Here is an 18,253-nt window from a genome sequence, read left to right as displayed (position 1 = left end):
TAAATCTATCACTGCAAGCAAGTGCGCATACACTCGTTTGAAAAAACTGTAAAATTCATTGTAATGACACGGTCTAAGACAGTGTAGCTGTATATTCTATGGTAGTAAATCTATTTTTGCAAGCAAGTGCGCATACCGTTGTGTGAACAAATGATACAAGGAAATATTACGACACGGTCTAACACGGCGTAGCTATACATTATAAAGTAGCAGATTCACAATTGCATTGCAAGCAAGTGCGCCGACACTTATCACAGAATGCCAAATGATATATAAAAGAAGAGAAATAGAAGATATGCAACACCCAATCACTGCTGTCGCCCATCTTGTAAACAGCATCAAAGCAGGTTGTGATATTGACGGGCCGGCTATCGAGCAGCGGCCGCGCCAGTTACTGTCGTCGAACCTTGGCTAGGAAGCGAGCTGACAGTGACCCGAACAGTGTTAAAAGCAGTGACTGTTGTGGTTGTGTCGGGTGGGCACGGGCTCTCGTTGGTGGTAATGGTCACAGCTCCCACCCCCTCGGTATGGGAGGGGCTTTCGGTAGGTAGAGGCTGGACGATAACAGTGGTGACGTATTCTGAGCTGGGTATGAACGTCTCGGGCTCCAGAAGCGTCTGGGGGGTCATGATGACGGTCTCGCCGGCGACCAGTTCCTGGGGCTGCTGGCATGAGATGGAGGCGGCGGCGGCCTCCTCAAAGGCCACGGGCTCAGGTGTAGGGGTGTGGGTGACGGTGACGGTGACGGCCTCGATGGGGGCCGGCTGGGCAATTGTGATTGTGATGGGAGCGCAGATTACTGCCGGCTGCGACACCGTTACTGTCGTGATGCTGGTAAACGTGGGGCAGGGACAGCCATTGTCGGCGACGGCGCGGGGCAGGAGGCTGAATCGAGCCGAGGCCAGAGGGGCGGCTGCCAGCAGCGCCCAAGAAATGGCGCTGGAATGCATTGCGTAAGAAGGTGGGAGCTGTATACGAAAAGAGTGGTCGGCAACGGAAGCACCAGCGGTGAATATTCAAAAAGGAGATCAAGTCTGGCGCGAGCTGACAAGGGCATCACCAAGGCGGTCAGTGGCTACAAGATCTCTTATATCTAGTCTTTCTTATTTAGTTGCTTCATTCTTCCCAATCATGGTCAATAAGAGCTAATAGCCGATATTACAATGGCAATATCAATGAAAACTGTCTCGCTGACACCCGGGTTGAAGGAGCCCCCTCGAGGGTGATAATTAGGGGGCATCGAACGCTCTGCATCTTCAATGTTGTATTTCAAAATAGGAGGGAGCAGGTCGTTCAGAACGATTTGAGTCTCTTGAGTATATAGTAGCGACTGGTCAAGTCACCTGGCTCCCTCGGCATGGTCTCAGTTTGTTCCAAGGTGCTCCGTATTATTAGCGTCTAGCAGGGCGGAAGTATTGGAAGGGGGTGGCATATCAGAATACGCATCACAAACCAAGAGACTACACACAAAACCACAAACAAAAAATGAAAGTAATCGATTTTGGTGGCAGGACATGCAAATACTGTAGGGCCTGTACCCCATCATAAAAATATACTTTGTGAATCGCCAGATGTGGTTCCCGAGACGAAGTTGCGAGAAGCTTAAAATGCTGGCTCAACGTTTGAGCTAGCTAAGACCGGAACGCCTGTTTTTCCGGCACCGGCGCTTGCACCGTCGGGTTGCGCCAACTTGCGCCAGCTGCCTGCCCGTCAACAGCGAGTCTCTTCTGGTCAACAAATTTACTCTACGACGCCATCCCACCTCCCGAACGGCTATATAGCATGAACTAGCACCTCCCTGCGCCGACCGGTCGTTCGAAACTCCGCAGCGACTCCGTCGCGCGGCCCTGCGCGCCCAGTTCAGCCACTATGGGTGCCTGCCAGTCCTGTCTCGGGCAGCGGGACAAAGACACATACGACGAGGTACGCGCCGACACGACGGCGAGCAAACGCTTTTGTGCGCATTTTGGCTGACTGCGAAACAATCACACACAGCAGGAGGAGAATAGACTATTATACGATGACGATGTTACCATGCAATACGGTAGCTTCGCTGAAGGTCACGGCGGGGACGATTCCATCGAGGCCCAACGTGAAAATGAGGCTCTTCAGCAAGTAGTTGCCAAAACGTCGAGGTGAGAATGTTTCAACGGCTTTTCAAAGCTCCGGGGGGGGGGATTTGTCGGGTGTATACAAACGTCAATGGCCGCCCTGCGAGTCTTTTTTCCGCCCTTACTTTGCACCAAAATGCTAACTCTATGACGTTTAGCAACATGGTTGATATTTTCGAGATTGCACCCCAAAGGCCCAACGCCGGAACGTCGGCCGGATTCGGATACGCTGGACAAGGCGCTCGCGTTGCGCGCTACCAGCACCTTGTATCAAAGCTCTCATCGGAAGATGTCGACCAGGCCGCCGGCGTCAAAATCGACTGGTTCACCGAAGACGACTCGCAAAACGAACGCCCCATGAGTCTCAAGACGTTGGACAACGACAATGGAGCGCTTGTCGGAACCTTTGCCGATGCTGCCGCGGCAATGAATTAAGAAGCAACTGCTGTGCATTTGCGACATACATATTTCTTGTACAATATCTTGACCATTTCGTCATGAAAATCATGGCTCGACCGGAACGACCCTCCATCTTTTTTTTCTCCTTCATTGTATACCACGCAGACCAAAATTTCCTCACGAAGCAGCACCTTCAGTCGCCCTGTCACCTCGCTCGTTGGAAGCGTCTTTTCACTTCAAGGCAGAATCGATCGATTCATCGTCTCTTACTCGTAAAGGAAAGGACCAAGGAACACTTGGTACAAAATATAGCTGTTTAATAAAGAAAATAACGTCAAACTCGGAATTTGATAATCAAAGCAGTCGATGCGATGCAGGACATTTTAATCACTATTCATTCAGCGCTGAAAGTTTACTGGATGAGCAAAGCGTTGCCTCGAGAGCCGCAGCCACTCAGGTATATAAAGCGATTTGACATTTTTCTTCTCACCGCAACATCCATCGCTTTCGCAACTGCCGGACACGTGCGCAAGAAAATCGGCGGAGCCGGTTTTTAGTCTACCAGGATAGTCTCAATTCTCCATTCGCTAGCCCTATTTTTCATCAAGCGGCTCCGGCTCGCACCGCTCATTAGTCGCACAAGTGGAATGGGGCCGCTCTATGGTTCGGACAAGGGTGGACGGAGCGTCCCGCGCATCAACCAACCCCTTGGAGAGCACAGCACCCAGGACCAAATTGTCGGGATGGCGCCAGACTGGTACCAGATTGTCGGGACAGGACACATGTAGAGTTCAGCTCTGGATCAGCGTCCGAGATGAGAAGCGCTCCCGCATCTGGGACAAATGCTTGGCGTGTCAGTCTGCCCTGGCCCCCGTTCCACCGTTCTACGCCATCCCGTCAGCGGGGCACGCTTGTCCACCAAACCGTTTACTCGTGCTGGCCTTGGTCTTGGGCAGATCATGTCAATGTCGGTCAGGTGAAGCTTGTCCGAGAAAGCCTCCAACATCATTCTCCACCATGCGAGCGAGCGGGCAGCGCAGCAGGCAGTGTGCGTCTTGGACTAATCACAGGGTGTCCGGGAGACGCACCAAGCCTCAGTGGCCTGTGACAACGTGGGCGACAGTCACCGAGCACTTATGAGCGAAAAAGCTTAATGGCCCGCAGGCGGGGGAAGGTTTGTCGCACTGGGCTGGCTGTACTCCGTACATCCTGGGCGAATGCCGGTGCCCTGCAACCCGTACGTATGCCCAGCTCGCTAGCACGGGGAGAGGGGGGAGGGTAGTGGTGTTGCTGCGCGACCTTTTCAAGCAACAAGTCAGGCCATGGGGCTCTGGCTGCTCGTTTTGCAAAGCTCGAAGCGGATAGCGAGAGACTCGCTGGGGCTGCTAAGCCCTATCACGACTGCTTTCGGCTCCTAGTTGACACAAGACGGCGCCATACAAGCAGCGGCTGGCTGCTCTTCCTCGAGTCAAACCGCATATGCGGGCCTGCAAACTTATTTCACAGACAAGCAGCATTGCCCCAGACAAGACTGACTTTTTAGCACTGCCTTGCGCATATGCAGCCACTGCGTCTGCTGAAATACACTTCCCAGCGCTTGGCTTCGGCACACACACTGGGGCGACACAATGCTCAGCAGTCCTTTTTTCCATTTCAAAGGATGAATTACGCAGTCTGTGATTGTTGCTCGTGCTACTGATGTGAAATAATCTCGAGTACAAAGAAAACTCTTCGTCCAATTCATGTTCCAGATGTTCCAAATAACATAACGCTTCGCGGCCTCGGCAGATGACTGGTCCATTTCGCCGACAACCCGCAACAAATCTGACCTGCTGCTGGCAGAGCGCGCTCCGTTCCGCCGTCTTGCCCGCTTATGCCACACATATTTAGGTCGATCAATGTGGTCGGCTGGTGAGGGGTCACCACAACTTTCGTGATTTTTCGTCGTTACACAACTCGTGCGTCTCGTCACTTTGGGATAAATTTCGTCAGCCGTTTTGATCGCAGGTGTCAATATGCAGCCGCGCATCATGCAATCGCTCGCGCGGCAGGGCCATCATGTGCATACCTGTCCGAGGGAGGAGGTTCTCTGGTAATGTTCGTCTCTCATGCGGTAAATTTGATCCGCCACCTCTCGCATTTCTCCACATGTCCTTTCAATCGTCGCTCTGCGGTTGCCCTCGCGCTGCCAGCGCTCGACGTCGCGAGCCATCTTGTCATAGCGTCTCTGCTTCTTCTCTATGTCGTGGCAGAGCTTGCAGGCATCTGCTTCCCGTTTCGTGTCATACACGAGCTTAAGGCCGCAAGTCTCGCCCATGCGGTATTCTTTGTTGCACTGTTGACGAAAGTGGCCCCAGCGCCAGTAGCCACAGCTCCAGAGCGTCATTTCAAAGTAGCACATTGTCAGGTGAGTATCGACCGAAACCGCGAGCGACAGTACACCGAATCAAAGACAAGTACGAGAGGGAGATGATGGTGACGACTAAAAGCCGGCGAGTGGTCTAGCATGTCAGCCAGTCAACTTAGCAACGGAACCCACCCAGCGATCCTGGAGACATGCGAGTACTTTCCGGGATCCGCCACTGGGTAACTTTCGGTACAGAACAGAAGATGCAACACAACTTACTTCTACACAGGAAGGGGGGGTAGTGGACACCAGGCTCTGGCCTAGAGTGTGAGTAGATGCGGTAGACGGAACTCAATCGCCCAGAGTCGAATTCGATAAAGCGTCACGGCGCAGCGAACCTGAAGATAGAGAAACAACCTTTTGGCAAGAGAGCAAGCTCGGGTATCCCAGCCAACTTATATACCTGATCGAACAGAAGGCCGCTTCAACAGGCCGTCGCTCGTCCGCGTCTGGCTTGCATTGACTTAAGGCCCAACCCGCAGTGGGACTTCCGAGACCAACAATCACCGTTTCCTTTGCTGGCCAACAATCGTCATTTGGGTATAGATTCTGCAAAAATAGAAAAAAAGAAAAGCAAAAGAGGCTTGTACACTTGCATTGGGTATCCGTACTTTCTGCCCCATGCTTTTGTCTCCTGTCAACATCTCGCCCTGATGCACACACCCCTCCCCCACTGAACAACACGCGCATGCGGCCACCTACACGACACGTTCCTGGGTAATGCTGCGGGTGTATAGTGTTACCCAAGTTGGTGTGAAGGTCTCTGGCCCAAGACCCTGCAACAGCGTCGTTAGCTAATTGTGCTAAAATGTGAGTGTGTGGTGCGGCTTGGGCACACACATCCACAAGGGGGTCGACGCCCCTCTCGTCGTCCAAAGACTGCCAGGATTTTTGGCCGGGAATCGAGTCCAACACTACAAACTCCGGAGCAGATTCGGGCGAGATGCAGTTGAATCGCCTATACAAGATACGGCGTTATGCCTGCATGTAGAGAGCACTGCAGCATGCAGAGCGATGCTCTCGCTGCACACCAATGCAAGGATGCGCCCCAAGGAAAGCCGGGATAATTATCAAAACACACACCACACGCGCACCAAACCGCCCCCATAAGATCCCCTCCTTCCCCAAATCACTAGGGGCGTGTTCCTTGCGAGAATAGAGACGTGGCAGCGGGTCGTGGTGCGCCTTTGCACAGATCCGGAATGCACACCACCTTCGTTTGTATTGCATGCACAATGCAGCTCAGCAAAGCAGCCATGTTATTACAAGGGCTTGCTAGTGGCGCTCCTTACCCCTCCTGCTAGGCTCTAGCATCATCACTTCTTTCACAGCAGCGCCGCCCAACTTCAGCACGCCGCAACGCGGACGGAGGAGCAGGCGGCCAGATCTGCGGCCCAGTGGGTCGTCGTGGTTCGTCTTCGCCAGAAGGAGGGAAGTGAGGGGGCTAATTATTTTTTTTAACCGCTGATGACGAGCATGGCTGCAATGTCATTCTCGGTGAGGGCCGGGGCTGCAGTCTGGCTCTTGGCCCCCGAGCTGGTGGATATAATATCAAGGTGGCCTGAGACAGCAGCGAACTTTGAGAGAGCGCCGAGCCCATCCCTCGCACCACGGCGGCACCACACACACACACACACAAGAGCACACACACACGTACGGAGTACACACACACACACACACCTACACTAACAGTTTCATGGTATTCGCGCCCGTACTCACACACTTGCAGAATCAAGAGGCGCTTCTTGTTTGTCCGTTATCAATCATGTTGGCACTTGGCTTATTCGTGTGGCAAGCCGGTTGTGGTAACGCAAGACAGGGAACCATGGCACGGGTAACACAGCTTTCTAGCAGTACTCGAAAGCCGACGTCGTTTCCATTGGTTCAGACACTTCAGGCTCTTAGCACCGAGCGGGATATCTGTGGTGCGAGGTTTAACAGCTTCCCCATGCAACGCAAAACTACGATACCATCGTTGACAGCACACTTTGGCCGCCAGTCTGACTCTTTTTGTCCTTGACAAGTCAGAAAATGGGCACGACAAGGCTTCCAATGTATTGTAAGCCAGCTTCCATTGGTCTGGGCTTAATTTCCGTTTATAGTGCGGCATATGACCGTGAGTCTTGTGGTACGCTGGACAAGCAGCCCTGGAACGCAACACAGAGGTGTGGCAACAGAGCCGTCTAGCAGTGGCCATCAGCAAGCCAGAGTGTAGGGGGACACATTTTCCGGAGCACACTCGCTATTTGCATACCCAATGCCTCACATGAGGTAGCGGAGGCACGGAAATGAGGAGCCTTTGCCCATGTCCTCAGTCGTGCCATGGAGCAGAGTACCAGTACTCGCCCCCGCCTGTCCGTTACTTTCGGGACGAGCCCCGAGAAAGTGAGGCGGGCGACGTGGCACGAGTGGTAGAATTACTTTTGTCATTCGACTGTCATGATGGCGGCAAGCATAGGCGGCGGTCTCACCGCAATGATCCCCAGAAAGAAAGCCACCAAAGGTTGAGGTTGTTTTCATAAACCCCCCCCTCCTCGTGGTTGCATTTTGCAGCCTGCCTGTGTTCTGGGTCGCGAACCGAGGCTTTCTGGAGCGACAGTCAAATTTCCGGATGCTACTACTTTACTCGGGTGGCTCTGCAGCCATCCTGGAGACTGTGGAACGCCCTCGAAAAACAAAAGAAGTGATTTTTGCCTACCTCTAAGCCACACCAATCCTTCGTGGACAAAAAGCCGCCGACCACAGTCTCTTCCGCTTTGAAAGATGTACAAACCGGACGTTAAAAGACAAGGCCGACACTATCAGTACGACTCACGGCAGCATGTGTCGAGGTGTTCCGGTTGCACTGCATGAGGCCAACTATTGAAGGGGTGTGTCTAGCCGCGACAAGGTTTGCGTGGGCAATCTTCCACTTTTCTCTTGAGGCAACTTTGGTGTCTGCCTGCCGTTATTGAATCTGGTACAAATGACTTTCTTCTGTACGCCCGCTGCCATCTGGAACAAATCCTACAGGACGGCGAGACATGTTCGGCAACGGCTGAAGACATTTCCCAGCGGGGAAGCCATCCGCTTCGTCCGACAACTCGTCCCACACCTTCTAGTCTGCCTTTTTCCTAGTTGAAGAACGTTTTCATGCTTACACTCAGTCTCCACTGCGAGTTTTTATCATGACACTGAGCTCCGTCCTGCAGCAAGTTCGCTTGGCAGATGTGCGGCTTGCATTTTGTCCCCGAAACTGAAACTAGGCGTCTGGTAGCCTGCGGCCGCTTCAACCACCGTGACCATTTGATTTTAGCAAACGACAACGCAATCCTTGTCGAGTCCGGCCTTTCCCCGTGCTTTCGGTGCCGTGAAGGGCACCACTAATGATCAGTGAGGGCGAAAGGCTCGTGAGGTAAGGCATCCTTACGTGGCAAATACATTGGTCACAGCAACGGGCCGGTCCACACTGTCAGTGTAGACGATTCAAAAATTGAATAATACCATGACTGGGTAATAATCCTGGCATTTGAGGCTTGTCTTGGCGCTACACCCTTGAATTACGGATTTCTATTGAAATATGGCAAGGGTAAATGGGTCGCATGGGTGCTTTGTTATCCATTGGTGGCGGACAGCCGACGAGTCGCTGGTCTTTACTGAGTACGGCAGTTTGCCTGATACAGCGGGAATGTTCCGAGCCACAGTCGTTCTACCGGTGTCTTTAACGGCAGTGATGCATGCAGAAGCGACATATACCGGTATGTACGATCGCCGAGAGAATACCGGGTTACGTCCACGGCCAATCGCAACTCTCGAGATTCATGGTGACAGATTTCGATGCAGAATTTTCGAGACCCAATACAAGCATGTAAGCTGCCGAAACAAATCGAACGGCAGAGTAACGCAGCGGAGGGTCTCTCGAATCGCCACTGAGGAGATCACTGTTTTTCTCCCGCTCATGCTTGGGGGCGGAACATGGGTAGTATTGCCGCTGCAGTTATACCCAATCAGCAATGCTGCAATAGCTACGTCCTCAATATTCCTAAGCGACGCCGGTAATTCAACGCCCCTGCTGAGGTTAATTTACCTTTGAGACAGCCGTTCGGCATCTCTCAGCTCCGGTACCTCTCCTCCAAAACGGATTAACGTGTCGGTCCCAGCAAGCCGTCGATGATATCACTGGCCGGCAATAATCTGGAACTGTGACGAAGCAGGGGATGGCCGCATGATATGGCGGCTGAGAGGGGGGGGGGGCGTCACCCGGTTTATGATTGGAGTTCTCTGGTGGCCGCGTGAACGGGCCGCGTACGAGGTGGCCGCGGGCTTAGAATGCAGCTCATTCAGGAAAAGGCTAAGACAAGGCTCCAGGCTAATGCGCAAAAACACGAGGCTGGCAAGAATTTCTTATTTTTTTTTCTTGCCTTGTTCTCTTTTCAAAATCGATCAACTTTGTTGTTTGTTATTGCAAGTTGCGGTCAAGGGATCTGACTTGTGAGCCTGCATCATCGGCGTACAAGATGCACCAGGGAGGGGTATCGGCGGCTTGACGATGGAGCAATACGTGTGTCATATCTCTTTATATCTGTGATGCTCTGATCCCATTATTTCTCACCACATGACCTCTGGCACAGGTCGGTATGCAAGCACTTTCAATGTGGGGTGTGCCTGCGGCCGGGTGATAAGTCGTGCAATAGGGCGTGTAAGAGACGGTAGCAAGCCGTAGTGTGAAGAATCTACATGTGAGATGATGTAGTTTCGGACCTCCAAGACACTGTTTTAGAAGGCGGCCTTTGTTTTGGGGCAAAGGGACGTTGTTTCTGGCCTGTTTCTTGGCCATCACTGGGACGACGAGGGGAGCAATCAATGAGAGAGGGATAGATCCGAAAAGAGGCCGCGAATGACCAAGTTTCAATGTGCCTCGAATTTCTACACCGTCTTTTCATCATGATATTCCGAGTCTGGTCCGGAATCGTCTTATATTATGCAATGTTTGGAACCTGATATAACGCTGCGGGGAAGCGAGGTTCATGATTCAGTTATAGGGCCTCGTATGATAGTCGCTAGCCAACACTGCCAAGACAACTGTAAGATGTCCCGGAACAGAAAAGGGAGATTGAATGAATAAACAGGAGCTGTCATAAAAGCTTCCTTCCCCCTCCCTTCACACCCTTTCATTCCAAGCAAGTGATGTACATCCTACTCAGTATCCGTCAAAAGTTTAAACTCTAGTATAGGGTAACTTAGTTTTACGGGCAACTTCCTAGCCGATCGCCTCCCTGATCGGGTTGCATCCCATTAGCGCCTAGCGTGATCATCTACCTATTAGTATTGCAGGCCCGCCCTCTGGCTATATCCCTCGCAATCGAAAAGGCTCTGCTCCCCGCATCATAATGCTAGATTTTCCTGCTCATCTGTTCCTTGCCGCTGCAGGGCCTTTATAAACTGCTGCCTGATATATGATCCACAGTGACTTGTGCATTCGCGGTGCAGCGCCGCAAAGATGCAGGTACCGCCAGTCTGGTGGACTGCGTAAACACAGGACCAAGGACTCCGTACTTACAGATACTTACTTAAGTACTTGCCTGGTAAGTAAGTACTAGAGACCACCTAAGTAAGTAAGTTGGGCGAGTTACTTGCATGTACATACTACTGGTACCTAGGTAGTTATTAATAACCGAGGGCGTTAGTTACGAGTCAAGTAGTTAAGTAGCGACAGCGACTTCCGTGATGGGCAGCGGGTTGCCAGCTGCCAACTGCCAGCTGCCAGAGCAAACGGATCAACACTTGTCTTGGTCCTTTGCTCATTTCGTCTCGGCAAACTTCATCCCTTCACCTCCATGCCCCCCTTCCATCATTCGTGACCTCAATATACGCCCAGCCTATCGAAATCATCCTTGCCAGCATCTCCTCGGCCACACCAGACGCGCTGGTTTCAGCATCTTTCGACCGACCCACCCTCGGACGTGCGTCTTGCATCACTCTGGTCGAGCCTTGCGCCGTGAAACCTGGGGCCGATTTCAGCGATCGCTTTTCTCGCCTCGGTCAACTTATTCCCTCTTTGCCCACCTGCAAAACTTGTTGCAGCTGCATTCCGCTCGTCGTATCCCAGCCCGCGGTGCCTGCCCTTCCCAATCTCATCTTTTTTTTTCTCTTCCAATTTCTCCTGGTCGACACCGCTCCGCCAGGCGGCGTGCAACCGTGTTTGTGGCGGCCGCAGTCCCACCCAGGCATGGCCGCCCGGACGGTTGCGTAAAACGTCTGGCGAATCCGCGACCTCATGCGACGACCGCCTCATTGTGGCTATTCAGTCGACTTGCCTTGGCCTAATCTGGAGGAAAACAACATCCTGCTTACCCCGAAAAGGATCGGTAGAGCGAGCCACGAACGATAACAATTGCATACCCAAAACGCCAAGTTTCCACCGGGCCGCCGCATCGGGCCTCACCAGCATCGGCCCCCGCGAATACTGTCACTGGTCCGCAGCTTGCAGCCGCCCATTGCCATGGATCCCGACAGCATCCTACCACCACAGCCTTCTCATGCTCTTCCACCCGCCGCCTTGAGAGATGAACAGCTCATGATTCAGCCCCGCAGACTGCTTGTCTCTAGTTGTTGTTGTTGCGCTGACGCCCCCACGGCCACGTCTCGACCGCTGCCAGAGCATGCGCCTCACGATGATGTAGTTGCGACAGGGACCAGCACAACGGCATTACCAGATACTTGTCACCCATATGGTGCCCAACCTCCTCTGCCGGCCCTCGCAAACTGCCACGACGCATCGGGTAGTGCGTTTGGCCTCCGCGGCTTGACTTACACCCCGGTATCCCTATCACGCAACTTGGGTCCTTCGGCCCACGACCCTTCGCTACAGGCGCTGCCAGCAGAGATCATGCTCCAGATTCTGGGCTATCTTGACGTGTGCGACCTTTTGCCTACTTCACGGGTAAGTACTGAAGGCACTTTCCCACCGCGCCAAGAACCTGCAAGCAGCCCAATGCCACTTTTTCCATTTCGATCACCTTGACACCATCGTCGCCTTGCGCCACCCACACTTCGCCGTGAATATATGCATACACACGTTGCTGACTCGGGCATCCGGCTGTAGGCATGTCACTACCTGCGCTCTTTGTGCGCGGACCCAGTTCTACATCGATACCGCCTCAGGCGCACTCGGCTCACCCTCCCTCCTTTACTAGCCCTGCATAACCGGCTCTCTTTGGAAGATCTCATTACCCGCTCCATCTTCCTCACACATACGTCAGTCGTGTCTCGAAAACTCGCTCGCTCTCTAGTATCCATTCGTCTGTCCCGTCGCCTGGCCGCTCGCCCCTCACCGGAGGCACTAGTCCAACGCGCAGTGTTGCCCCCGGAATGTGTCCCCGGCATGACTACTGTACACGTCGTCCCTGGTTTGGTGGCCAAGCGCAGGGCCATTGAAAAGGAAAAAGTCAAGGACGGTCTTAGAAGGTGGATCGCTGCCAAGTGGCGGGGGGAGGTGCAGGAGCGAGAGGAGAGGGCTCGCCACCGAGATGAAGTACGTGGTGTGGGCCGGGTTTGGAGACTTACTCGATTTTGGGAGCAAGTCGGCCGAGAAGAGCAACATACAGCCCTGCGTTAGGCAGCAATGATCCGTTTCTTTGTACTTGTTTGCAATGCCTATATCTGTGTTTTGGCCGGGAAAGCCTCTTGTTCGCTAGCGGAGTTGGACGATGATGGCTGCTTCGTATGTGAGATTTGACGTGCGGCGTCATGCCTCAACAATTATTGCCTTGAATGCGGGCTTCCTCATCACATTTATTATTTACATGGAGAATAGAACTGCCCCTACTTTGTAAAATACAGATCTCGCCGTGTTGTTATATGCTGCCCAGTTGTGAATTTCAAAATTAAACTCCGTGATGCGCCGTAAACTGAGGCAACGTCTGCCACTCGCATCTTTTGGCCGACAGCCGCTCGATTTGTTTTTTTTCTTTCTTCAAAAAAAAAAAAAACGACATGCAGAATGCAAAACGCCGTTATTTGCGGAATCTGAAGCCGTTCCAGTCATCCTCCTCCTCATCGTCGTCGTCTTCGTCGTCTTCATCGTCGTCATCCGGTGCACCCTCCTTAGCTCCATTCTCCGCAGCGGGACTCTTGCTGTCTGCATCGGGCAGCTGACTTTGCAGCCTTGCAGGAGCATGACTCTGCCCTATGCTCGACGCCCGTTTACGTAGTTCCTCGCGCTTCTCCTTGAGGCGCCTGACGCGCGCCTCGAGCTGCTGCATGTCGTCAAACTCGTCCTCGCGCGCACGCGCCGCATCCTCGCGCTCACCTTCGATGTCGAGGTCAGCGCGACTCTTGCGCGAGCCGCCGCCCTGCTCGCCACTGATCAGCCCGCCGGTGGCACCAGCAGCAGCAGCAGCAGCAGCAGCTGCAGACTCCTCGGCATTCATGGCGGGCGCGGAGATGACGGCGTCGTCGGCGTACGGCGCTGCGGTGGCGGCCATCTCAGCCTCGAACGCGGCCCACTCGTCCTCATCGACATGAGCGTCGGGGAACTTGTCGGCGGCGATGCTCCCGTGAGTGGCCGAGGGCGTGGCGCTCGCTTGCGCGCCGGCCACGGCGGCGGAGGCGGTCGTGAGCCCGGAGAGGCTCGAGATGCCCGGCGTCGACGACGAGGACGAATCACGGTGGGCGGGTGTGGCCGGCCGCGAGGGAATCTGCAGCTCGACGCCGCGGGAGGGTGTCGAGGACATGCGTCGCGCCAGCGTCGGTGGCGTGCGGTTGGAGTCGCGGCGGGCAGGGGCGTTCGTCGTCGAGGCCTCTGCGTCCTTGTCCTTGTCCGCGCCGCCGTCTCGGCGGTGGTTGGCGGCCGAGACGTCAATGGAAATGTCGCCACGGCTTCTCTTTCTTCGAACAGCGTCGTCTAGATCCATGGCGTCGGTATCGTCGGCGTCGCTAATCTTTCGTTTGTGTGGTTGCGTCCGTGTCATCTCGGTGCCATCGCCGGCGTTGGGCTTCTTTTCTTCATCTTCTGCCTGCCCCCCCAGGTCATCGGCGGCTGCGTCATGTGCTTGTGCTGCTTGCCCCTTCTCATTCAGTGACTCTGCATCCTCTGACGGAGCTGACTCTGCGGCGGCCGTGGCAGAGGCGACGGCCCGTCGCCGGTGGCTTGTACCCTTGGTGTGCGACTCCCACTGGCTCTCAGCTCGTATTTGCTCGCGGCACAGGGTGCACAGCAGCTTGCCTGCGTCGCTGTACGCAGCGTAAGGGTGGTCAATGCGACGGGATTGTCGCTGCTGGCGTAGCAGCGCTCGCACGTCGGCCATCTTGAAGCGTGATTTGGTTGGAGACGAGAAGTAGTGACGGGGAGCACACAGTCGCGGAGCTTCGTCTGTACCGCCACTACTGGTAATGCATGGATTGGTGCACCCAAGTATACGTAGCATTTGCACCTCGACCCCTCTGGGTTTCTCGCACCACGGCAAAAAAAAAAGTATAAAGCTCAATGGCTAGACGGGATTTCCAAATATTTCCAGATTCTCGTAGTAACGACAAAAGTGCCAAAAAAGTCAAGAGGCTGGATAATCGAGTCACTTGCAAGGATGGAGGGCTCTCACCGCCGTAATTTAACCGATGTGTTGCACACGCCGTCTCCAGGCTCGCAGGACCCGGACAGCCCACTTCCCATCTTCATCCCGGGTCCGAACTACAACGCACTCGGATCGGCCATCTCAGATGACGATGCGAGCCGTCTATTTGACACTCTCATAACGGAAACCATGGAGGAACAGGAGGCCGTCTCGCTGTCGTCAACCTTTCCCAACCCGCCGCCCTTCTGGAAAGACTTTACACCCGACAAGATAGCTAGCTATGATCATCTGCGCAAAGAACACGACGAGGAAGAGAAGCAGAGAGTGACAGATGACGAAAGCTACAAGCCGAAGACTAGAATCACGAATCTCCCGGAGGAGTTGACGTACCTGCAGCCGCCTCCAGAACCCACCGACGGGCGATGGCGTGTGTTTGGAGATCAGTACATGGTATGAAGCCTGACAGAAGCTAGTTCGCTGCGCCGCATGACTGACCGTCCGTTTCTCCCACCCTGTAGCTCAACGATCAGTTACCGACACTCGAAGAGCAAGGCATCACCAATCTCCCCGCCTCGGGCCAGTCGAGCGCCAGGGACGCCAAGCACTACGACCGCGCGTTCGAGCTCAAGCGTCTGTCCAAGTCGCTATTGCTCAACTTTCTTGAGCTTACCGGCGCACTCTCGCGAAGTCCCACGCACGCCGAGGCCAAGGTGCAAGACTTGCGGACGCTCTTCATCAATATACACCATATCCTCAACGAGTATCGCCCGCACCAAGCCCGCGAGTCAGCGATTGAGATGATGCAGGACCACTTGGACCGCACGCGCACCGAGACGCTAGCCATACGAACGCAAGTCGACAAGGCGAAGCGCCTGCTGGAAGGTCTGGGAAGCTTAGGCCTGAGTGATAGCGCTGCTGCTGCTGCTGTGGCAACTTCAGGGGCCGGCTCAACGCAACTAACGGAAGAGAAGCGGCGCGCCGAAGATGCAAAGGATTCAAACATTGACTGGAATAGAGAACGGCAGATTTGGGCGTCTGTGGACGATATATTCCCCTGAGCCTGAAAGGAGGGACAAGGTATAATAAGAAACAAACCATGTACAAAGGACGCCTCTTTGCTGTGGTATAGACAAGTGCAACAGCACCAAGTTTGCTGTGAGGTAGCATGGGGCCGGTACTACCATAATGACGCGCACTTGCGTGAATATTCGCGCATTGGACGATCATAAATTGCAGCCACGTCACCCGAGACAGTCAGGTGGCTGCACAAGTACCACAACCAGGAGCAAAGCTGATGTCGCGAGCTCCATAGAATTCGCTTACGCGAATATCGATACAGGATCCAGTACTGCCACGGCTGGCGATATATCTACCATCCGGATGAAGCGACATCGATACCCATAGCTGGTAGCTGCCAAAGCTGAATGGTATATTAAGTACGCGTCTTACTAAAACGATCTTGACTTGTCTCGATACGTAATTACTCTACCAACTAGCAGTTCTTAATATGACGAGCCTGCGCGCTGTCGAAGCCCGGCGCCATACTTCCACAGCAGTACTGTCAGTGGGATGCTGATGACCAAATAGCCAAGGGCCAAGATTGTATTTGACCATCCGTATCCCAATGCTTGATACATTGAGGGCGCGAAGAGCGGAAACAGAAACGCTGTGAGGCTCCTAGGAAACTGTGTCGCACCCATGGCACTGCTTACATGGTCTCCGTAGGAGTCAATGAGATAGGCGCTGACTAGACAGATGGTTAGCAATCCTTTCGTAATCCTAGCATGGAACAGCTAGGTAGAAGAAGCAAACGTACTCGGAATTCCACTCAACTGCTGACCAAACAGCATGATAAAGACACCCACATCAACCACGGCCCAATGCAGCTTGTACTGCGCAACCCAGCCGTACATGAGCATGCCGCCGCCTCCGAGGGCCAGGAAGGGAATCATGTACGGCAGACGGGACTCGGGGACGTGCGCGCCACGGTGCTGCCGACGCCTGTAGACGCAGTCCATGATGTACCCGCCGAGCTGTGAGCCCGCAATCTCGGCCGCGGAGATGACGAGGTAGTGCAGACCGCTGATCTCGACCGACTGCCCGTACTGGCGCATCCACAGCTCGGAAAAGGTCGACAGCACAATGTACAGGATGCCGTAGTCGATGGCGCCCTTGATCGACACCACCTGGATGATGGGGTGGCGCAGGAGCAGCCGCGTCGGGCGGCTGACGGCGCGCGCGACGAGCGCCACCGCCGACCGCGTGCCGTCGCGGCGCTCACTGAGGGTGTGGTAGCGCGCGTCGCCCGTGTCCCGGCGCAGCTTGCGCGCGCGCCGCTGGAGGATCAGCGGTCCGTACGTCTCGGGGAAGCAGAAGAGGGAGGCGAAGATCATGGCGGCCTGGAAGATGGACGTCGACCAGAACATCCAGCGCCAATCGGAGCGCATGGCAATGAAGCCACCGATGATGGGTCCTGTTTAATATACCCGAATCTCATTAGCAAACTGTACAGCAGCACCCTTGTCTTGCTTTCCTCCATCTCTCTCCCCACCCCCGCAATTCCCCCCAAGGGTACCCTCTTCCGTCTTTTTTCTAAACGTACCGACGGCTGCCCCCAGCAGCGGGATCAGCAGGTAGATGCCCAGCGAGCGGCCCCGCTGCTCCGGACGCCACACGTCGCCCAGCACGCCGGCGCCGAGGGAGTAGATGGCGCTGGCGCCGAAGCCCGCGAGGAAGCGCGCGGCGATGAGCGTCTCCTTGGAATGGGCGAAGCCGCACAGGACGTTCCACACCAGAAACCAGAGGCCGGACCCGTGCAGCACCACCTGCCGGCCGTACACCTCGGACAGCGGGCCGATGACGAGCGGGCCAAAGGCCGTCGCGAGCAGGTAGGCCGACATGGACAGCGCGGCCGCGGTCGGGCCCATGCCGAGCTCTCGCCCCATGGCCGGCAGCGCCGGCGCCACCATGGTCGACACCATGATGCGGTTGAAACCCGTCGCCGAGAGCACGTCCGTTACCATCCACTTCTTGCCCGCGCGCCAGTCGAGCGGGTTGGTCGCGTCGTAGTCCGGGTCAAAGGCCACGAGGAACGGGTCCGATGGCGGCGGCGGCGGCGGCGGCGGCTGCTCGCCCTTGCCGTGCCCCGCTGCGAGACTGGAGAGACCAATGGCAGCAGCAGCAGCGGCCGCGGCCGGTTGGTCTTGCTCGTCGCGGCCGGGCATGGGGATGACTTCGATGCTGTCTCCGTCGGAAACAGCCATCGCGCCTATAAACGTGGTAGATTGAAGCGAGAGTTTTGCAATTGAAAAGTAAGATAGAAGTTTAGAGTGAAGCGCAAAAGAAGAAGAAGAAGAAGAAAAGACTAAAGGCGAGCTGGTGTTCTTTATAAGACATTTACGGCATGTGAAATAAGGCTGCGGTGGCTATGGCTGTGATTGGACGCACGACGCAGGCGGTCGAGAGCCAGGATCTGATAAGAGTTATCAGATCCTGCATTTTCTCACCGGCCGAGCGCCGAGCGCCGGCAAGTTTGTCGTTGATGGATGGGAACCGACGCTAGAGCACGGGATTCATACGGCTTCCGGAATTACGAACCGTGACCGACGAAACGGGAGCCCAGTGCGTCTAGAGCCTTTTACGCTTGTGATTTCTTTTACAAGAAATGAAATCATTCACCCGTTGACAAACCCCTGTTGAGTCATCACATGCTGTTCATTCCCACGATTGAAAATTAATATGCAATTCCATTTTTTTTTCTGTTTAAATAAACCCACTTTTACCTG

The 18,253-nt window shown here is 54.6% G+C and overlaps 6 protein-coding genes across 6 annotated transcripts; 2 read left to right on the top strand and 4 right to left on the bottom strand.

Annotated features, from left to right (window-relative positions):
* Positions 1 to 368: 368 nt before the first annotated feature.
* V2A60_002833 (uncharacterized protein) lies at positions 369 to 950 on the bottom strand (the record flags this gene model as incomplete). The annotated part of the gene is made up of 1 exon (XM_083254178.1): positions 369 to 950. The coding sequence occupies one exon, from the start codon at positions 948 to 950 to the stop codon at positions 369 to 371; it is 582 nt and encodes a 193-aa protein (XP_083110304.1).
* Positions 951 to 1,869: 919 nt separating this feature from the next.
* Positions 1,870 to 2,546, top strand: V2A60_002832 (LAMTOR domain-containing protein; the record flags this gene model as incomplete). Its single annotated transcript, XM_083254177.1, has 3 exons — positions 1,870 to 1,923; positions 1,996 to 2,135; positions 2,270 to 2,546. The coding sequence occupies 3 exons, from the start codon at positions 1,870 to 1,872 to the stop codon at positions 2,544 to 2,546; spliced, it is 471 nt and encodes a 156-aa protein (XP_083110303.1).
* A 2,020-nt stretch (positions 2,547 to 4,566) lies between these two features.
* On the bottom strand, positions 4,567 to 4,911 carry V2A60_002831 (uncharacterized protein; the record flags this gene model as incomplete). Its single annotated transcript, XM_083254176.1, has 1 exon — positions 4,567 to 4,911. The coding sequence occupies one exon, from the start codon at positions 4,909 to 4,911 to the stop codon at positions 4,567 to 4,569; it is 345 nt and encodes a 114-aa protein (XP_083110302.1).
* Positions 4,912 to 12,911: 8,000 nt separating this feature from the next.
* On the bottom strand, positions 12,912 to 14,204 carry V2A60_002830 (uncharacterized protein; the record flags this gene model as incomplete). Its single annotated transcript, XM_083254175.1, has 1 exon — positions 12,912 to 14,204. The coding sequence occupies one exon, from the start codon at positions 14,202 to 14,204 to the stop codon at positions 12,912 to 12,914; it is 1,293 nt and encodes a 430-aa protein (XP_083110301.1).
* A 276-nt stretch (positions 14,205 to 14,480) lies between these two features.
* Positions 14,481 to 15,526, top strand: V2A60_002829 (mediator complex subunit MED7; the record flags this gene model as incomplete). The annotated part of the gene is made up of 2 exons (XM_083254174.1): positions 14,481 to 14,918; positions 14,987 to 15,526. 2 exons carry the CDS (start codon positions 14,481 to 14,483, stop codon positions 15,524 to 15,526), a joined length of 978 nt encoding a protein of 325 aa, XP_083110300.1.
* Positions 15,527 to 15,970: 444 nt separating this feature from the next.
* On the bottom strand, positions 15,971 to 17,731 carry V2A60_002828 (uncharacterized protein; the record flags this gene model as incomplete). Its single annotated transcript, XM_083254173.1, has 3 exons — positions 15,971 to 16,215; positions 16,285 to 16,941; positions 17,071 to 17,731. 3 exons carry the CDS (start codon positions 17,729 to 17,731, stop codon positions 15,971 to 15,973), a joined length of 1,563 nt encoding a protein of 520 aa, XP_083110299.1.
* Between the last annotated feature and the right edge of the window lie 522 nt (positions 17,732 to 18,253).

Source organism: Cordyceps javanica, chromosome 2, assembly GCF_051103115.1.
Source record: "Cordyceps javanica chromosome 2, complete sequence".
NCBI lineage: Eukaryota > Fungi > Ascomycota > Sordariomycetes > Hypocreales > Cordycipitaceae > Cordyceps > Cordyceps javanica.
Note: the sequence above shows the minus strand (reverse complement) of the source record. Positions and strands in the feature narration are given on the sequence as shown.